This window comes from Polypterus senegalus, chromosome 3 (genome assembly GCF_016835505.1).
Source record: "Polypterus senegalus isolate Bchr_013 chromosome 3, ASM1683550v1, whole genome shotgun sequence".
Taxonomy (NCBI): domain Eukaryota; kingdom Metazoa; phylum Chordata; class Cladistia; order Polypteriformes; family Polypteridae; genus Polypterus; species Polypterus senegalus.
Window position 1 is genome coordinate 182,184,169 of NC_053156.1, and position 22,837 is coordinate 182,207,005.

The window sequence follows — 22,837 nt, forward strand, 5'->3', positions numbered from 1 at the left end:
TGTTATATAGTACTGTATATCAGTATGTGAAAATATATTTCATGGGCTTTACTAACATAAATCATGAAGGCGTCCTTTGTTTCCAGAAATTTCAAATTAAAGGGGCGTAAAACTCCTATTTACACACTGATTTTTTGCACCAAATCAGTATTATCTTAAAGTTACAAAAGTATTATCACACACACTGGTATTTGAGACCCCACAAATGCTGAACCGAGACACAATGGAATACCACAGCTTCTACGCTGCTGAGGTAGTTAACTCTTTTTTTATTGTGGCCCATCCTTAGACTTTCACCCTCAAAGCCTCTGCATGCTCTGACAGCATCTATAGAAGATAAAAGATGGAGCACTTGGGGAACCTCAGCTAACTTCTGCTGTCACTCCGTCAGATTTATTTTGAGTCTCCTGGTTATGGATTGTGCTAATGTTTTTATTAATACAAGCCAAATACAAAATAGTTTTTGCATTGCAATTGGTCTTTATTGATATTGTGATTATTTTATCACCATTGTGGCTTTGAAGGAGTATTGTAAGTGGACTTTCAACAGTGCACTTCCTAGCATTGAGCCAGGTCCATTCTTGGAGCTAGAATTCTTGGACACAATTGCAGGTATTTTTTCATGATACATCCATAAGGTCATTTCTTCATTTTTGTCTAACTATAATAAAAGAAGCAATAAAATGAGAGGCTAAGTGATTTTATAATCTGTTTTAGACTGCTGAGATGCTTTTGCTCATGTACAAGTTGTGTTGCAGTATGGGTTATGACCTTTTTAATTTTATGTTGTTGTTTTTTACAAAACAGTTATTGGCAAACAAATTCTTTTCAGTTATGCACTGTGTGGTATTGATAATTCAACTATTCTTGTAATTAGATACTTTGTTTCCTGATCAACTTTTTTGTTTTGTTGTTTAGGTTGGTTTTATGAAGACAGGTCAAGTTACTGCAGTAGATGTCTCTTATTACAGCAATGCAGGGAATTCTATTGACCTCTCTTTTGCGGTATGTATAGCTGAGTATTATAATAATTGTTAATTTCACACTGCACAGTGTTACACAATCTAACTGAAGTAATATTAAAAAGGTAATAGACCAGCAACCAGCTTCTGTTTTTAATTGGACTCCTGGGCTAATTAAGTGATGTGTTATTTCCCAAGTTCTATGTTTTGGGAACAATATAGAAATTAGAAAACTAAGTTTGGTAAAGCAAAAAAAATCAAAATGTACCAAGCAGCTATATGGAAATAATGTATTTTTTTTCTTTTTAACAATATTTTCATCTTGACTTTCATTTTACTTTTCCAGGTGTTGTAATTGTTTAATTAATCCATTATTTACTAATTAGTGAGTCTGACGCTAAAGTAGTTACAGCCTTTCATGATTCAGTGTTTTTTGCCAATGTGTCTGCTCTGCTCGTTTTCAGTTTGTCATTAATAAGATACAACGAAGGGGGAAAAACTGCCCAGAGAAATCGACAAAAGAGAGTGAACCATTAAAATCTATAGCAAAAGCAGAAATAAATGTCTCATAAATGTAAAAATCATGGTGCTGTGCTTTTCTGAATGTAAAATAAAAGAAAAAAAATACCAGCTAATTAAATGAGATCAGTGCTATCAGGTGTTGTCACTGATTAGGAATCTGTTTGGAACAAAAACCTGCAGCCACAGGGGGACCCCAGGACCGAGTTTGGGAAGCACTGTAATAGACCATTAAAGTTTTGCAATTCAAAATTATCATGTTAAACCCAAATTGCAATGTATTATGTACATTTTAAAAATCATTTGGAAAGATAAATAAACAAAGGAAACAAAATACTTGCTTCCGTACAATGGCAATAGAATGGAACACTTTAAATGTACTTTTGAAGTAAAGAAAAAGTAAGTACAGACTTGATTAATTGGTTGATTAATAAGATTAATTAGTTGATTAATTCCTATTATGCAAGAATTTAGTAATGATGTTAGGATTACTAGTTATTTGTTGTTACAGTATGACACACTGTTTCACTACATAAGGAACAGAATAATAAAAGCACAATATATTCTTTACTTTGCATAGTTTACCATGTTTTAGCCTGTAACAATAGTTGTCACAATCCACATATCTCTTTGAATTTTTACAGTATCTGCATCAGCATATTCAGTGAAGTATCTAACCAAGTCAGATAGCGAGTGAGTTAACCTCTTTCTCACTGATATTTCTCATATTTTCATAAATAGCAGTTCTCAATTCCCTATAAAATAAGCCACATCTGATTTAGTTTCATGGAATTAAATATGTCACTCAAATGTAATAATCTCCCTAATATAATCAGAAGTAGATAAACAGTTTATCATGCTCTTGTCTTTCTTAGAATCACTGTAATATAAATTGGTACAATTTTTTCATAAGCTTTTTTTGCAGATTTTTTTCTAGCTTTTGTCTTAAAATCGTACAGATAACTATTTTTCTGGTCCTGAGAATCAGTAGCAGAAGCATAAAATTTTGTAACATTGAACAATTAGCCAGAGGTTGATTGAATTCAAGAAGAGGAGTGTAAAAACCCTGTGCATTAAACAAATTATTCCGGTCAGATTTTTTCTGAGTAAAGATATAATCAAGCTACATCTCTATTTGGACATTGGTGCATTCAGCATAGTTACATAATATTGATTAGCTTTCCAATTAAACATTATGGAATATGCAACTCAACAGCTCCCACATGTTACAAAAAACACTTGTATACAGTGGCAATCTGTCTATATGAAGGTGTAATTGATTAAGAGTAGGGCAAGCCGTCAACTAATTTGGAAATAGCTACTTATATCCAGTCTGCTGTATGTGAGAATAAGGCTTGGGGTGTAAGAAGAAGAGTGTGGATGGTATTTAGCAAGTGAATGTTTGTTGACATTCAGAGCTAGATCCATGGCTATGAAAGGGGCTCAGACCCCACTAACAGACCTTACTGGCCCCACAAAGCCTCCTAATTAGGACTTCTAATTCTTACTCAAAATGCCAGCTTCAGGCCTAGAAGGCCTTTAGGGATTAAGCTACATAAAATGTACAAATTGCACAAAACCACACAAACAGAGGGATAACTGAGCCCTGGACTTTAAATTAAGGGGTAAACCAGGAATCATTACAAATGAAAAATATGGCAAAATGCAAAAAAATGTTCAAAAGAGCAAATAATAGGCATAAAGGTATTGCACTAAGGCAATCCTATAGCAGACAATTCCCATTACGCAAAATCCAGAATTGCTGAATGGATACATCTTCTTTAGTAAAGAGTATTCCGTTTGCAATAGGCAGAGAGGGAGACTGGGCTAAGGAGATGATTAAAGGGAAAGTCTAATACCTGGAGTAAAGTTTTGTGAATGTTTTTGAATATTCTTTCAAAAAGGATTTGGAACTTTTTACTCCAGATTATAACATGGGTGAAATAAAATGGGACCTAAGGACAATTACTCTGGTGCTGGATTTGAATATTTATCATTTGATGATCCTTTTTGTCTCTGTGTATAGTTGAAATTAAGATGTGTGAAGATAGAAACTTTTTCCTTATTACCCTAGTAGTAATAGTAATAATAATCTTGTGTTGTGGTAGGAAGGGGTGACCCAGAAAAATAGGATTAAAAACTAATAGCAAAACCATTACATAGAATCTTAACCAAATCTCTATCTTTTTAGAACATTAGAACAATCTAGATGAGAACAGGTCATTAAGCCCTACAAAGCTTGCTGTTCCAATCCACTTAAAATAACATCAAGTCTAGTTTTGAGGCCATTAACAAAAGGAATTTACATAATTAAACATGAGAAACAGGTGAGTTATATCACGTCAAAGAACACCTGAGAATGCCAGTAGTGCTTAATATCACATTGCAGAAATTATTGTATGTTCTCAGGGATGGGGTAGGGCAGCCAACAAATCTGTTTCCACTCATTAAATTTAAAGGAGGTTTGACGGCAAACTGCTACAGAGTACTAGTAAAATAGAAAACTGGTCTTGTTCTAATGAATATTAGCTCCTTTTATGATCCAGATGAGACCAGTGCATGGAAAAATCCATCTGAGACCATGCATCTTTTTTGCTGGGTGTTAATATATGGTTTGGAGTGTGCTTTACTGACATACATTGAGTAACTTCATTTGAGAAGTGCAACATTGGAATACGATTGGATATGTGGACATGAGAATCAGTCATGTAAATCCTTCCATGGTAGTACACCTATTTACAAATGAGAGTTTTCAGCAAAATGATATCCTGTGCCACAATCCACAGAAGCTTTGCAGTTCTAGGAACAGGGTGGTAAATTTACCTTAATGCAGTGGCCACCCCAGACAACAGACTTCATTCCTGTAGAACACTTGTGAGATGAGTTGAAGAAAACTGCATGATGTAATGGTGCACCACCAGGTAAACTGTAATAACTACAGCACACATTATATAGCGGGCAAGGGTCAGCATCCAATATTACACTTCTGGTACCACGTTAAGGCAATTTCCTAACAAATTACAACATTTCTGAGGACAAATGGAGGATAACAATTCGTTTTGGTGGGTGTGCGTAACAAAGAAGGCACTCTGTGTATTTCAGTAGTGTGCTTCCTTTTTAGGTGCTTACATGAATGACAGCTCAAAGGGTTTTTCAGGTTTGATTTCAATTTATTGCCACGTGTACAGTATATTTGTAATTATAATAGTAGTATGCTTTTAATATGAGGTTTACTTTTTTTTTTTTTTACAGATAATGGAGAGAGCCTTGTTCCATATGGATAATATGTATAATATTCCAAATATCAGAGGACTTGGCTATGTCTGTAAAACAAACTTGCCATCAAATACTGCCTTTCGTGGTTTTGGTGGTCCCCAAGGAATGATTATTTCAGAGTGTTGGATAAATGATGTGGCCTCTGTGTGTGGTCTTCCAACTGAGGAGGTGAGTAAAATACCTTTATTTGTCAATATAGGTGAGCGAAGTCAGGTTAATGTTACTTTTGATCTGCAAGTTATTTACTTATTCTGGAGAAAAGTAAAACGTTAGTCAAACCTAGGTCACTCATTGTGTGGAATTTGTACATTCGCTTTGTGTCTGTGTGGGTTTATCCTCCTACATCACTAAGATGTTTGTTGAAGTTTAGTTGGTGATCTAGCCCAATGCCAGTTAGTGCATGAATCCACTCTGCAATAGAGAGGCATTCATTTAAAGGCTGAATGCTGTCTTGCACCCCATGATGCCACGATGGGTTCTGTTCCTCTTTGACCTTGAATTGAATTATGCAAGTTTGAAAATGTCACAGAATGTTAAGTATACATTTTTACTCTGTAATCTGCTTAGTTCTGCATCTTGTTTGCCTTTATTTTAGCCTTGGTATGCATTTAAGATCATAACAGTGTACATCATGTACAGGTCAGTACATTCTAACAAGTAAAATTCTATATTTGTTTATATAAACTTCATTTGCTGCACATCTCTCAAGTTCTGCATTACAGTTAGACAAGATATGATGTCACATCTGACATCTTTGGGACTCCACTTTAAACACTGCTTCTCAACATCTTAGATGTCAACAATGATCTATGTAGTGATGCCATTTGTTAAATACATTTTATAGCCACATGATAATAAATATTACAGCACTATTGAGAATGGAGGTGGAGGTGCTTTGTGCACAGTATTGTATTAATAAATTAATTATCGGGACTTTTACCTGGTGTCTGAAAGTGTTGTCTGAGGGTTCAGGGGTCAACAGCGCCCCCTATCTGTCACAATATATAAAATGGTATTGGTAGTAATAAAGAGGGTAGGACTAAAGCAATGCACCTCAAAATGACAAAATCTAAGAGGCACTGTTTGCAGGAACATGATTGAGAAGGGAAGCCCCACTTCCAACAGGTTGAGACACACAAGGATACCAAAGTGGGCATGGGGCAAATGCTGAGGTTATACATAAGGCAAGAGATATCAAATATTTTTACATTTAATCTATTTCTTAGATATAATGTGTGTGTGTGTATTGTGAAATGATCAGACTCAACACACTCAAAAAGGTTTGGGGGAGCCACCCGCGTATTGTCCATGGCTGCAATGGGTTTGAAAAAATAGACTGAAGTGTCTTTGATGGAGTTCAAAAGTGAACTTACTTGAGGTTGTAAAAATGGCAGCTTTATATGCTAAGACCAGAACTGGAAGTTACCTTCTTCTGACGTCAAATCTGGAAGTAACATTGTCCTAGGCACCGGAACCAGAAGTGATTTCTTCAGGGATGAGTCAGACAGCTTTTCTCGCATCTTGTCTGCAGAGACAACAGAAGAATGTTCAGTGCCTGCTACCCCATGGCTTGTCATGGATTTACCATCACTTGGTCCATACAACTTCCTCTTACTCACATGTGGGTGACATGGCCCCCGCCTCAGTCCAGACCAGTCAGGTTGGGCGTATCTGTCTAAGAAGTTGTGGCATCAGGAAAGGGCATCGGCATTGGCCTGCAGTACACCTTAGTGATAAACAACCAAAAACTTATATGGCTGTAGGTCTTAAAACCACCTCATGGCACGCGGGTTCAAGTCCTTGTGTAAGGCCATCCACTTTAAAGGTACATGGTCTGTCACAAGAGTGAACTCACACCCCAAGAGATAGTACCTCAGCTGAGTAATCACTCATTTGATTGACAAAGCTTCCCGCTCCACTGCCGCATACCTGGTTTCTCGGTCCACCAGTTTCAGGTACATAATGGGGTATTCCACTCCGTCAACACTTTGGCTCAACACGGCTCCAAGACATGTGTCCAAAGCGTCCGTCTGGAAGATGAAAGAGATAGAAAAGTCAGGTGCTTTCAGTATTGGAGCTGACGTAAGGGTCATTTTCAGATCACTGAATGCAGATTCTGTTGTATCATCCCATACTGCGTGATTTGGTTTCCCCCTCTTTTTGAGATTGGTCAAGGGGGTCACTCTCTCAGAAAAAACGGGATACGGACCGGCAATAGTAGCCTGCTAAACTGAGAAAGGCCTGAACCTGCCTCTTGGTCATCGGATGGGGCCAATTCAAAATGCAAGAAGAAATTGCTTAGATATACACATATGAATCTAATAAGTCAACTAACTGGTCATCACACCCTACACCCCTAATGCATACTTTAAAGGCTCTTTCCTGCTGGGGTCTAAATGAGATTAGAGATAGTGTTTATTCTCAAGTGGCAGAGAGGCCTAAGAATTAGAGCAAAAAGAGGTGAGAGAGAGACTTTGGAAGGTATTTTGAATTGAGAAAATTAGAGTCCCACTGTTATATGGCAGAGAAATGAGAATCAGTGTGCTTTCCGCCATTACTTAAATCTTGCATTAAAGCATCTTTTTATTTAACAAGAGCTGTGCTAAAAAAACTTTCTTTCTATAGGGTGGCCCAGATCTAATTATGCAACTTTCATTATGTTATAACTTCATTTTATTATATAGAAAATCACCCGAAAAATCCCGGACCATCAAGAAGTGTGCAAACTGACGACATGAAGAATTATCTTTGCACCGAACTGGAATTGGCCCCACATAAATCAAGGTCATCCAGACGATTTGGATCTGCATAATTAAATTTGGACCACCCTGTACAGTCATGGCCAAAAGTTTTGGGACTGACACAAATATTAATTTTCACAAAGTTTGCTGCCTCAGTTTTTATGATGGCAATTTGCATATACTCCAGAATGTTATGAAGAGTGATCAGGTGAATTGCAATTAATCGTAAAGTCCCTCTTTGCCATTCAAATGAACTTAATCCCAAAAACCCCTTTTCACTGCATTTCAACCCTGCCACAAAAGGACCTGCTGACATGATTTCAGTGATCCTCTCATTAACACAGGTGAGAGTGTTGACAAGGACAAGGCTGGGGATAACTCTGTCATGCTGATTGAGTTAGAATAGAGAGGTTCAATTGTTCTGAAGAAAGCTTCAGGGTGCCCAAGAAAGTCCAGCAAGCACCAGGACCGTCTCCAAATGTTAATTCAGCTGCGGGATCGGGGCACCACCAGTGCATAGCTTGCTCAGGAATGGCAGCAGGCAGGTGTGAATGCATCTGCACCCGCGGTGAGGCAAAGACTTTTGGAGGATGGCCTGGTGTCAAAAGGGCAGCAAAGAAGCCACTTCTCTCAAAGAAAAACTTCAGGGACAGACTGATATTCTACAAAAGGTACAGGGATAGGACTGCTGAGGACTGGGGAAAAGTCATTTTCTCTGATGAATCCCCTTTCCAATTGTTTGTGGAATCCGGGAAAAAGATTGTGCATAGAAGAAAAGGTGGGTGCTACTATCAGTTCTGTGTCATGCCAACAGTAAAGCATCCTGAGACCATTCATGTGTAGAGTTGCTTCTCAGCCAATGGAGTGGGCTCACTCACAATTTTGCCTAAGAACACAGCCATGAATAAAGAATGGTACCAACTTCTGCAACCATCCAAGAACAGTTTAGTGATGAACAATGCCTTTTCCAGCATGATGGAGCACTGTACCATAAGGCAAAAGTGATAACTAAGTGGCCCGGGGAACAAAACATCAAAATTTTGGGTCCATAGCCAGGAAACTTCCCAGACCTTAATACCAGTGAGAACTTCTGATCAACTCTCAAGAGGCGAGTGGACAAACAAAAACCCACAAATTCTGACAAACTACAACCATTGATTATGCAAGAATGGGCTGCCATTAGTCAGGATTTGGCCCAGAACTTGATTGGATTGCCAGGGCGAATTGCAGTGGTCTTGAAAAAGAATGGACAACACTGCAAATATTAACTTTTTGCATAAACTTAATGTAATCTATACTAATAAAAGGCAAAGCCCTCACTCACTCACTCACTCACTGACTCACTCACTGACTCATCACTAATTCTCCAACTTCCCGTGTGGGTGGAAGGCTGAAATTTGGCAGGTTCATTCCTTACAGCTTCCTTACAAAAGTTGGGCAGGTTTTATATCGAAATTCTACATGTAATGGTCATAACTGGAAGCAGTTTTTCTCCATTTACTGTAATGGAGATGAGCTTCAACGCCGTGGGGGCGGAGTTTCGTGTGACATCATCACGCCTCCCGTAATCACGCAGTACATAGAAAACCAGGAAGACCTCAAAAAAGCGCTGACGAAAACATGCATTATATAATTGAGAAGGCAGCGAAACAATAAGAAGCGAGCGTGTGACATATACAACTATATTCATGAGTTCTGCTACTTCGGAAACAAAGCACGATGTAAACCTACACTTTAAATTAAGTTCATAGACAGGCTGCCGCTGGCGTTTGTAATTTAGTGCCTGCCCATATAAGGCCGTCCGTCAGCGGCAATCCAATAGCAAACTGCCACGGGTAAATATTCACGGGTGAAGGACTGTGCTTATGGAGAGGAAGATGAGATGGTCAGGGTGGTGTTTGACACAAACTCAGCGAAACTGCGAGAGAAAGTTTTAAGTGCCAGGACTAAGGTAACATTAAATAAAGCTATGGACATAGCACGAGATGGCACCAGCACAGCTGGGAACCTTCGATGCAAGTACACCGAGTGGCTCACGTGAACTGGCGCGTGCACAGATAAAAGCAACAGTTCCAAAGAGCTGAACAAAACCGAATTACACAATTGAAAAGGCAGCAAAAAATATGAAGCGTCTGATAAGCATATTCATAAATGCAGCTACTGTGGAAACAAAGCACACGGTGGAAAAAGTCAATGTCCCGCTAAAGGAAGACAGTGTAAAAAAAACCCGTGCATGCAGTGTGTCAGGTCTCAGATAAAGAAGAAGACGAGCTGTTTATTGATGCAGTAAGAAATGAATCGATGAATGAAACCTGTCATCTTTACAACGATTGACAAACACGGAATGTAACTTGAACACAACACATCCTACAAATACGAACCTGATTGAAAGAAATAATGATAATCAAATCCTTGATGACAGCAACACTCAGTAACACTCACAAAACAAATACTGTATATTGACAGTCATGTTACGTTATTTTTAAAATGTTCCCTTTTCTTTTCTACCTTTTTAACACACTACTTCTCGCTGCGATACGCGGGTATATATATATGTATATATATATATATCCCGCTCTACATACTCGAATAATGGATACTTTATTCGCCATCAATGATTGTTTTGGTAAAGCCATACTCAGTGTATTCATTAGATGAGCGGTAAAAAGTAAGAGCGAGGGAGGATGACTCATTGAGGCATGCAGGCTGTAGTCTTGCGTCAACTCTATCTGAATTGCGCGATCACATTTGAAAAAATATATCTTTTCAAGTTCTATTTAGTCCATATGTGTCAAACTCAAGGGCCGCGGGCCACATCCGGCCGGTGTAATTATATCCAGCCCGAGATCATTTTATATACTGTATTATTGTTATTAAAGCCGGGTATATGAAGCGCTGGTAACACAATAAACTACAGATCCCATAATGCAGCGCTTCAGCTGCCTTGCGAACACTTACTGCGTTAATCAAGTCTACCTTATGATGCGCAAGTTATTGCGAAGCTAGAGTTATTGCGCACTGAGTTTGCACGGCGCTTTGGTGACTTTGAAGAACAAAAAAAGTCCGTCTACATGCGGCTCGAACCTTGTGCATGTTTGGTAGCACATATCTGTGTGAGAAGCTCTTCTCAGTGATAAAGACTAACAAAACAGCACACAGGAGTCGCCTCACTGATGAGCACCTGCAATCCATCCTGAGAATCTCACAACACAGAACCTCACACCAAACAGAAACGAACTTGTGGCCAAAAAGATGCCAGGCGTCCAGCTCTAAAATGACATATGAGCAAAGACAACTGAATGATTTGATTTGTTATTGCACGTAAGAGCGGGAGTCAACCGTTTTAACAAACAGCGTATTACACTGATACGAAATAGCTGTGTGTGTATATATGTAGATATGTATGTATATGTATAAATATGTTTATATATGTGTGTGTGTGTATGTATGTATATATATATGTATTTGTGTGTATATATGTGTGTGTATGTATGTATATGTGTGTGTATATATGTAGATATATATGTATGTATGTATGTGTATATGTATAGATATGTATATATATATATATATGTTTATGTGTGTGTAAATATATATATATTTATATATATATATATATATATATATATATATATATATATATATATATATATATATATATGACAACAACTCTCATCACTCACAACAGTGACAAAACAATTACATTGACAATCAGGTTACGTTATTTTCAAAATGTTTCCTTTTCTTTTCATTGCTTCTTTAACACACTACTTCTCCGCTGCGAAGCGCAGGTATTTTGCTAGTTGTTAATAACAGTCTTTGGAACTTGTGAAATGCTTGCAATTATACTTTGGTTACCATAGAAACAGCTGAAAAAAATATCTAAAAACACTGAAGCACCAAACTTTGTGAACACAAATACTTGTGTCATTCTCAAAACTTTTGACCATGACTGTAGTCTGGAGTAATCAAAAAGTTATTCCTTTTAAAATCCTTACAAATGATATTTCAGTTGAGATAATGTTTATTTTGAAATTAGCTGAGATATTGGTTATTTTAAAATTGTTTTGCACTATATCTGATATTATTTGACGTTAAGGTTTTCACCAATTTGGAGCTTATATTGGGACATACAGTAGCAGTATATGTGTTAACAGTTTTTTGGACTGTTAAGATATTCATAATAAAAAAAAAATTCTCAAATGAGTACAAATCTATAATATATTCTTTAACAATCCTGTTTGGTGCTCACATAATGTGAAATAAACTATTATGACCAACTTGAGGAACTCATTGGCTTAGCTTTTAAATTATGCTCTTAATAACAAGGGAATGCATACCCAGTGTGGCAGATGGCTGGGGCTCATGCCCAGTCGGGATGCCTGGAGGATGGAAGAACCGGGAGAGGAGCAGTACCTCCCCTGGAACACAAGAAGGCTCAACTTTGTGGAGACCCATGGCCACCGCCAGAGGGCACCTGGATGGCTCAGAAGCCATGGTATGCAGCACTTTCGCCACACCAGGAAGTGCTGACAGACCAGGAAGCAGGTACACCTGGAATGCTTCCATGTGCCCATGCAGCACTTCCGCCACACCAGGAAATGCTAGAGGAAGGTCTTCAAGGAGCACCTGGAGCACATCTGAATGCATTATAAAAGGGGCCGCCTCACTCCATTCAGGGAGCAGGAGGTGGATGGAATAGGGCAGAGCTTGAGAGTGGAGGAGTGATGGCGGCAGAGAAGAAGGAAAGAAAGGACTGAGAGTTATATTTGTGGTGATTTGTGCATGGTGTGTGAAGTGCAAAGGACTGTAAAGAAGAGAACTGAAAATAAAAAGCGCAAACTTGTGTAAGTGTGCCTCTTGCATCTATCTATGTCGGGTTAAGCGTTGGTATAGCGCCATCTACTGTCACACCATGAATATACTTTATTACCCCTGAACTATTTAAGATTTCGTGTCAGCTAGGCCTCATTTTCACTGTTGCTTCTTGGAATTGATTCAGTAAATTACAAAATGTCAAAAGTGGACAAAATTAACAAATGAAACATTTCTTTTCTTTTCCAAAGGTACGCAAAAAAAATATGTACAAGGAAGGAGACATAACCCCATTCAATCAAATACTAAATGATTTGACTATTGAACGTTGCTGGGAGGAATGCCTGAATAATTCTCAGTATTATTGCCTGAGAGATCAAGTGAATGAATTTAACAGGTAACTGACTCAATAATGTTAGTCAAAACAAAATTATTTCAGTTGCAGCTACTGTACAGGTTGAGGCTAGCGATCTGTACCAAAAATCAGAAGGTTCCCAGTTCAAATCCCCTAAACAGCAAAAGTGACTTTGGGCCCTTGAGCAAGGCCCTTAACCTGCAATTGCTTCATCCTGGGCAACTTACAGGACAAACAACTTCCAACTTACAGGAAAAATGTAATGGTTGCAGTCCTCTCCACCCACTGTAAAAAAAACTGTCACTGTTCCAGTGTGATGCTGGGGTGTCACCTGTTGTACTCAGGTCTCAATCCAGTGGTTTGTTGTGTGGTTGGTGCAGCAATGCGCTATCAGTGCATGCTCCCAACCTCTCTCTCTCTCTATTCTTCTTACTAGTGTGCCTAGTTAAGGTATGATATAATTCCTCTTCACTGAAAATCAATGTAATAATTTGCTAATGGCTTAATTATGGGTGCATTTGTGTTAGTTTGCCCTGCAGTGGACTGGCATCCCATGCAGGGTGTTTTTTTCTTATGCCCAATAGACTCTAACAGACATGTAGAAAACCATTTTAGAAAATGAATGAATGATCCCTTTCCCATTTAGTGTCTATATTGCATTTAAATTAATAGATAGATAGATTATTAATTAATTAATCTATTAATTTAAATTTAATTTAAATTAATTCATTTAATTTAATTTAAATGCAATATACTGTATATAATATAATATATAATATATATATATATTATATTATAATATATATAATAATATATATATATAATATCACCTGCTTAGAAGGTTTTTGATAAATGTTTTGTTGATTTCCATTAAAATCCATTTCTAGCTGATAACATACCCAACAAAACAGTTATTTACTTTTGCATATTATTTTCTTTTGACAGCATTAGTGAAAATGTTCTCTCGTATACATTCATCCCACCTCATTCCAGGGGAATGGTGTAAAATACATTTGGAATGGTCTTTGTTTTATAACACATTTTGTGTTTGAGCACATTTTAGTCCTGATGATTACAAATCTAATCTTCATTTCTCTTAAATGTCAACACAGATTCAATTAAGTTACAATTTTTATACATATTTGTAAATGTAAAAGAAATGTATCTTAGAAAAGTGAGACTTTTTTCATCTATGTATAATTTTACATTTGCTAAAGGAAATCGGTTTATGGTCACAAGAAAGGGATTGGGTGGATTTTTTTTCTGTTCTTTCCTTTTACAAGGGTTTTTACTGTTTTTTCAGGAGCAAAGGCAGGTGTGAGTGTGTTTGGGGTGTTTCTTCTTTGCGGCAGGCAGTAAATAAATAATTAGTTGGCTTTGTATTTGTTAAAACAAAGTAAGTGACTGGGTTATACAATTAAGAGGGTAAGGAATGAAGTAAACATTGTTATTTACTTCAGGTACATTAAGAGCAAGCCAGTGAGCATTGACACTAAGATGAAGGCTAAATAGTACACATGTAAAAATGAAAACTTTCAAAGAGTCAAAGTATTTATATTTGCATTGCTCCCGAGACAGTCTCATACAGTGTGTTGCCTTCTGAGTGTACAGGTAGGTGACCTCTTTGGAAGGTTGGGTAGTTGGATAGCCAGAGCAAGAGTGGAGTCAGTTGCCATTGTCGATGTTAGAACAAATGACATACATGAGGGCAGGCTGTCAGTACTGCAATCCAAATTGAAAGAGTCAGTTGCCATGCTGAAAAGCAGAACTGACAAGGTGAATTTCTTTGTGCCATTTGCCAGTGTACATAAAACTGAGAGGATTAGAAGGCTTAACATGTGGCTCATATTTTAGAGTAGGATAGAGAGGCATAGGTTTATGGGGCATTGGGAGTCATTTTGTAATAGATAGGACCTGTTCTGCTGTGATGGTTTATGTTTGATCAGAAGGGGTACAAATTTATTTGAGGAAGCATCTAATTAGGTTAGTTGAGGATTGTTGAAACTTGGATGGGTAGGAAGTTTAGGGCCGGCCAGGTTTACAAATTCCCATAAAGGAATGAACAGTAATGTAATATTAAATACACATAGGAAATTAATTTCTAGTCCAAAGCGAAACTGCCATAAACGAATAATACATTAAAATTGCTTGTGTTAAAACTAGAAGTATTAAAAATAAAATTAATGAGCACATAACTTTGATATAACAGGAATAACAGAAATCTGGCTGGTAACAGAGATGGAGAGGTCTATAACATAGATGAGTTTTACATTATTAAGAAAGGCAGTTAAAATCAAAATGGTGGGAAAGTCACCATTTATGTAAAACAGAAGTTAAATGCAAGGCTTCTTCATATATAGAGAGAACCACAGCTTAGGGAGGATGTTCAGATCCAACTATACAGCATTAGGGATCAAGGTATCGTATTAGGAGTGTTTATTAGACCAATATTTACATCTTTTTAATAATATTAAAAGGCGACTTTAGAGGGGGATATATTTACTAACAAAATATTAACTGGACTAGCCTTACAAATAGTAGAACATCAGAACAACAATTCTTAGATGTAATCAATGCTTTTTTATTAACAAAGTATGTTACAGCACCAATCATGGGAGATAAGGAAGAATTGAAGGGATAAAGGTAAATTAACTATTAGGAGCTAGTGACTATAATAGAAATCATTTCACAGTGTTTTGGAAGAGTAAACATTCTTGAACAAAAAACAGTTAAATTTAATTTTACTAGAGCAAACTTTGAACAGATGGGGTCATGCCTAAATCAGTGGGCCAGGTTTAAAAGAGTTTAACATATATAGTACAAGTCATCCTAAAATTTAGAAGCTGTAAAAAATTTGAGAAAACTCTGAGGTGGATAAATAAGGAGCTGAAAAAGCATATAAGACCATTAACTCCAGTGCTAACTAAGGTGTACGAGTATGAGAGCAACGACTGAAAAAGGATGTTAGGGAGGCTAAAAGACAGTTGGAGAGAAACTTTTCAGAAAATGCAAAAGATGTCACAAAGAGATTCTTTCAGTATTTTAGTAGTCAAAGAACAGTTAAGGAGCATGTGAAGAGTATTAGTAACAATAAAGGTGAGCTAGAATATATTGACAGTGAAACAGCAAATGCTTTGAACTTGCACTTTATTGAAGTTAATACATTTGAAGAAGTCGATAATCTCATTTAAGCAGAGGTGTGACCAGAACATCATGTGTGGGTGGGCATTTGGCTTGTCTGAGGGGGCAAAAAATATCCATCTATCCATCCATCCATCCATTCCTATTTTTGTAGGGGGGTCAAATAATAATAACAACATAGTTTTATATAACATATAAAAGCAAAAATTGTGGCATAAATCATAACATATTGTTCAATAAAATTAACAGAGGCAAAGGAACTTGTATTATTTTTGTGAACAAATATAGAACTACATCTACAAGGTAAATACCAATAAAGTCAAATGTATACAACATATGAGAGCAAGAACAGAAACGTGGCTCATTGTAGTCATTAGGGAGGCTATAGGATATCAGTTTCCAGTGTTTAACCTGGATATTATCTACAGGACCGGTCTGCAGTTACTCTTGGCAAATTCTGAAATAAATTCATTCATGTCTAGATTTTCTGTGATGTTCTTCTCATGTGCCAGAATGACTAAATTTCTCTTCCTTGAATGCAGTATTGTTTGGCGGAGAGGAGTGAGAATGCACTTTAAAGTAGAGAACCACACCAATGATGAGTGCTGTGACATATAGCGAATGCAACATATAGGGAAGGCCTTTTTGTACTGCTGAATGCATTTGCATGCTTCAGAGAGATTAGCATCAGCTGGCAGCTTATTGATCAACATTGCTTTTGCCACAGTAATTTGCAAGTCATGCTGTTTTGCTCTGTGCCTGCAAGTGCCTGAAGTGATTTCAGGAGAGAATGATCAAGAAATAATTCTGATTTTGGCAGGAGAAGCAATGTGGCCCTCAATGATTCAACATTTCTCTGAGAGAATCTTGTCTCCATTTCCACAATAGCTCTATCAAGAATGCTGAACATAGCCCTTTTAAAAGTCTGATTAGGAGCAATTTGTTCATCAGAGTCACCATGCCCAAGTGTAGACACGACAATACAGGTACTATCATCAAGCTGTGAGTTAACTTTCCGTTTCCTTTTGAGCAAATTGGTAGGCCTACTTTCACACTGAGAGAAATGCCCCTCCCAGAATGAGTCTCATCTCCTTCAGTGTGGCCAGTGAAGCTGTCACCACCTCCCCAGCCGTGCACAAATCCACTTCATGTGCCTGTAGAATTGCATTGGCTAGTTTCTTTTGAAGGAGGAATTTTCCTGTATTGAAGAAATTCTGCTTTTTTAATTGGGTCAAAAGACCACATGCCTCTATGCAAATGTCAAAAGGGACAGTGTCAGCCTCTGCTACCTATGAGAGAGGCCCCCTTATAGCTTCCTCATTGTTGACAATGGACTTTGTGACATCATAATGACTGGTCCATCATATTTCTAAAAGTCTTGAAAGTGTGGGTATATTGTATGTATGTGAAACATAATGTCTGTGACAAAATGTGTTCAATGAATTTGACCAGTCAAAGAACTTCTTAGCCAGAAGTTCTGATTCCATTGCATGTATCACCGGTAAATGGAGGTGGTGGTTGTAGCAGTGTACATATGGAATAAACTTACCAACTTTGTTTTTTAACAAAGCCTGGAAACCACCCCTTGCCCCAGACATGACAGAAGTACCATCAAAACACTGACACACTAAATTGTCTGGGCTGTAACCTAACTCAGAGAGATGTGACAGAATTTGGTTACAAATATATTCAGCATCAAGCTGATTCAGTTCAATTAAGCCAATCAGGTTCTTCGGGGATGGAGTTCTGGACAAATCTAATCACTACAGACAAATTCTCAATGTTACAGCGATCCCTGGTACCATCACTTTTAATGCAAAATCCAGGAGAGTCAGCTTTTTCATATTTGGTCCTGATATCTTTTACCACCATTTTGGCAAGAGTCTCAATTATTTGATTTTGAATTACATTGGATGTGTATTTTGCATTGTCTGGGATGTATTTTACAATTTCTGCAAGTTTGGCATCTTTTTTGATTGTGTAATCAAAGAACTTAAGGAAAAGTCCTTCCTCCCCGCCTTCGTGATTGTGACCACGCAGAGCCAGTTCATTGACTGCAAGGAACTGAACGGCCTCCCCAATGCTTTTCACATAATATCTATTCTTTTGTATCTGGGTTGGATTCAGTAGTTGAACTATGCTTTCACCAGTCTCTGCCCGGCGCCGATACTCTTGCCATGCAGACATGGCTCTAAGGTGTGGGATACTAGACGCGTGTTTGTGGAAGCCGCCACCGTCTTTTTCTAGAGCTTTTTTCCAATTAGTGTAGCCGTGTTTGGTGAATATGTCCTCACAGTCCGAATTGTGAATAAATAATTGGGACTGCTAAAGCCGTAATAAGTAATTTTGAAATTGCAGAGGGGGAAGTGCTGCTTGGATAAAATAGACTGAAATCTAACAAATCACCACAACCCAATAATATTTGAGTGTTTAAAGGAAATTAGTGAGTATATATTTAAACACTTGGCAGATATTTTTCCAATATCTCTATACACTAGGGGAATTGCTAAAGATTGGAGGATAGCAAAATAATAACTAAAACTAAAAACTAATTTAGTCATTCTATTAACAAAAAAAGATAAACAGCACTTGTGGCAGCGATTTCAGACAGTTACAGGCTATAGGCCTAGTGTATTGGATTGTGTTCTGAAGGATTGAGCAGAAAAGTTGTTGGATGTCTTCACGGGTGTATTTAACATTTCTCTTAGTCAAGCCAGGGAATATCTAAGTAAGATTTACAAGGTTACTGAACAGATTTTTTCTCAAAACACTCAGACTCTTAAACCTTCTTAATTAATGTGAGTAGTGTGATACAAAAGAGTATTTTAGGTTTATATATTTTTTATTTTGCACTGTTTTTTTTTTTTTTTGGTGTTTAACGCAAAACACGATTTCATTTTTATGCATGTAAACACATAGAAATGATTATTAAAGGAAATCAAATTAAATCAAATATTATCTCTTTGTATAAAAAGATATTAACTATAGGCCAGTTCACATAAAATGCATTAAAGGTAAATTAATGGAAGCAATTATTAAGGAAATGATTGACCAGCACATGTTTGAAATAAGACTATTAGCAAATACTCCATGGATTCATAGGTCTTCTTTCAGTAATATGTTGGAATTCTTTGAGGAAGCAATAAAACCATACTATAAGGGAGGTGTGTAAGCTATCATTTATCTTGATTTTCAGAAGATAATTTACCACATGAAAGGTTGGTGGTCAAACTAATGGTAATGGTAAGTGGTAATTCAGGGCACTGTCTGTAAGTGGATATAAAATTGGCTCAAACATAGGATGCAAACGATAAAGGTGAAGGGAACTTTTTCAGAATTAGGTGATGTTAAAAGTGGCATGCCTCAGGGATCAGTGCTGGGGCCGCTGCTCTTTTTTATATACATAAGCGATCTGGACAAGAATATAATCAGTAAGCTGGTTAAGTTTTCAGGGGATATCACACTAAGCAGAAGAGCAGATACATTTTTAAAGAGAGTTTTGGATAGCAGATAGGCTTTGGTAAATTTGAGGCAAATGAAATTTAATTGTAAGCAAATGTAAAGTATTACATGTAGGACGTAAAAATGTTAAATTTGAAAACTCAATTGAAAGTCTAAAACTTAAAAGTACACCTAATGAGAAGAATCCATGTATAAATCATATTGGACTCATCACTATACAGTATACTGTATATAGGTAGTGTACAGAAGCGATCAGTAAAAGATAATAAGATGTAAGATAATGTGTAGTGTATAAGTCATAATAAGGTTATGTTTAAGTTATATAACACACTAGTGGGGACTCACCTGGAGTGCTGTGTTTAGTTTTGGTCTCAATATTACAAGAAAACATAACATCACTAGACAAAGTCCAGAGAAAAGTAATTCCGGGATTAAGAGATATAAACTATGAGGAGAGATTTAGGGAGATGAACCTTTTCAGTTTATGCAAACGGAGATGAAGAGGGGGCTTGATTGAAGTGTTTAAAATTATGAAAGGAATTATTATAGTAGGTCCAAGCTGTTACTTTAAAATAAATTCTGCACCAATAGCATTAAGACACAGCTTGAGGGTTGTTAAGGGCAGATTTTTCACAAGTTTTTATTCGCACAAAGAGCCATAGATACATGGCAAAAATGATGGAGGGCAGAATTTCAGGGACCTTCAAATCTTGATTTGATGTTATTTTGGACAATATGGGTGAATAGGATGGATGAGCTTGTTGGGTTGAATGGCCTGTTCTTGTTCTAAAAGCCCTGGGCTTGTCCACAATTCCTGATCCTGTCACTTTCCTTATGCTTTTTGAGTAATCTGCTGTTATATAAGCAGTATATAAATAAATAAAAATAATGCAGCACACATTATTTACTAAAATGACCATCTTACTTACACCCTAAATCACTTTTCCCCAGGAGTCTGTGTCACTCCCATGTTCTGACTGTCTGTAGCTCTCTGTTTCCTGTCTGCAACTTTGCCTGTGAACTTCCAGCTTCAACTTCTTGCTGTTTTTGTAAGACCACCACTTCAGCAGCTGTTCAGAAGTGCCCGACAAGTACTATAACTTTCTTGCAAAGTGACGGCCCTAGCTTGTAACATTTCGGAGGTGAGCTAGAGGTTAAGAGTCTAGACAGCAGCTCCAGGGACCAGCATGTGGCTCATGCATGTTCTTTGTTTAATCTTACTTAAAATGTCTTAGTTTTTAACACCTGTTTGATATAGTTAAGCATATAAAAAACTTACCAATAATTGCAAGAAAATGCATCACTAGTCAAACAAAAAAATATACTATCATCACCACATGGCCATAGGTTTCTCCACACTAATCATGGTGGAATTTGGAGGAGCTCTTCTCATCCCTTTTGTTGTTCCTTAATATACTTCCAATATCAAGACCTCCCATGGATATTTGCTCTTTTGAGTCTTACTGTTGTTTAGGTGTCTCTTAAAAGAGGGTGGACTCTACAATAACTTCTGATAACATTATAAAAATAACAGAAATGGTACTTCTTCCCTTGCAGGCAACATCGATGGAAGAAAAGAGGACTTGCCATCATACCAACAAAATTTGGAATTAGTTTTACAGTCACATTCTTAAATCAGGTGTGCTTCTTTCAAATTATGTATAGTCAACAAAACATTTTATTTTCTATATAACTTATGAGTTCTGCTAAATGACATCACTTTTAATATGCAAAATGCATTGATGTACACTCACCTAAAGGATTATTAGGAACACCTGTTCAATTTCTCATTAATGCAATTATCTAATCAACCAATCACATGGCAGTTGCTTCAATGCATTTAGGGGTGTGGTCCTGGTCAAGACAATCTCCTGAACTCCAAACTGAATGTCAGAATGGGAAAGAAAGGTGATTTAAGCAATTTTGAGTGTGGCATGGTTGTTGGTGCCAGACGGGCCGGTCTGAGTATTTCACAATCTGCTCAGTTACTGGGATTTTCATGCACAACCATTTCTAGGGTTCACAAAGAATGGTGTGAAAAGGGAAAAACATCCAGTATGCGGCAGTCCTGTGGGCGAAAATGCCTTGTTGATGCTAGAGGTCAGAGGAGAATGGGCCGACTGATACAAGCTGATAGAAGAGCAACTTTGACTGAAATAACCACTCGTTACAACCGAGGTATGCAGCAAAGCATTTGTGAAGCCACAATACGCACAACCTTGAGGCGGATGGGCTACAACAGCAGAAGACCCCACCTGGTACCACTCGTCTCCACTACAAATAGGAAAAAGAGGCTACAATTTGCACAAGCTCACCAAAATTGGACAGTTGAAGACTGGAAAAATGTTGCCTGGTCTGATGAGTCTCGATTTCTGTTGAGACATTCAAATGGTAGAGTCAGAATTTGGCGTAAACAGAATGAGAACATGGATCCATCATGCCTTGTTACCACTGTGCAGGCTGGTGGTGGTGGTGTAATGGTGTGGGGGATGTTTTCTTGGCACACTTTAGGCCCCTTAGTGCCAATTGGGCATCGTTTAAATGCCACGGGCTACCTGAGCATTGTTTCTGACCATGTCCATCCCTTCATGACCACCATGTACCCATCCTCTGATGGCTACTTCCAGCAGGATAATGCACCATGTCACAAAGCTTGAATCATTTCAAATTGGTTTCTTGAACATGACAATGAGTTTACTGTACTAAAATGGCCCCCACAGTCACCAGATCTCAACCCAATAGAGCATCTTTGGGATGTGGTGGAACGGGAGCTTCGTGCCCTGGATGTGCATCCCACAAATCTCCATCAACTGCAAGATGCTATCCTATCAATATGGACCAACATTTCTAAAGAATGCTTTCAGCACCTTGTTGAATCAATGCCACGTAGAATTAAGGCAGTTCTGAAGGCGAAAGGGGGTCAAACACCGTATTAATATGTTGTTCTTAATAATCATTTAGGTGAGTGTATATTATATGTTTGAAAAGAACTTTTTTGGTTTGCATAGTACTGTGGATTTTTTTTAATCATTAAGCAATAAAATATTTTCCCACCACAGTGCCAGAGATCACTAATACATTTTATTTTCCAGAAATAATGTGATTAGGTGTGAAAATGTTTTTAACACAGTAAATATTTGCAACAATTTTCATTATTGTCAAACATATTTCATTTAATGTATGGTTTTGTTCAATAGTCTTCACTGACCTTACATACTGTAAAAGACCAGTCTGGCTACAGGCAGACACTGAGGCACAACAATGTGCAAAAGCACGCACTTTTTATTATTTTCTCCTGCTACACACAGTACACAGAGCATAAACCCCACAAATGCTCACTGTCCTTTTCTTCTCTTTTCTGTCTTTTTCCTCCCAAATCCTGCTCCCCTAATAGAGTGAGGTGAACCCTTTTATAACACCCAGTGACCCCAGCCATCCGACACACTACATACAAATACAGAATAAGTTTAAATACACAGTAAAAAAAAGAAAAAAGTGCAACTTCAAACTATACTGTATAAATTCACATATGACTATCATTGTAATAACTGAACTAAAGTGAATAG

The 22,837-nt window shown here is 37.4% G+C and overlaps 1 protein-coding gene across 1 annotated transcript in view; it reads left to right on the forward strand.

Moving 5' to 3' along the window:
- Positions 1 to 22,837, forward strand: part of xdh (xanthine dehydrogenase) — a 254,547-nt gene that overhangs the window by 174,392 nt on the left and 57,318 nt on the right. Inside the window, exons 24-27 of the mRNA XM_039748282.1 lie at positions 919 to 1,005; positions 4,734 to 4,925; positions 12,565 to 12,710; positions 20,829 to 20,910. Of these exons, the coding sequence (XP_039604216.1) occupies positions 919 to 1,005; positions 4,734 to 4,925; positions 12,565 to 12,710; positions 20,829 to 20,910 (507 nt within the window). The remainder of the gene's footprint in view (positions 1 to 918; positions 1,006 to 4,733; positions 4,926 to 12,564; positions 12,711 to 20,828; positions 20,911 to 22,837) is intronic.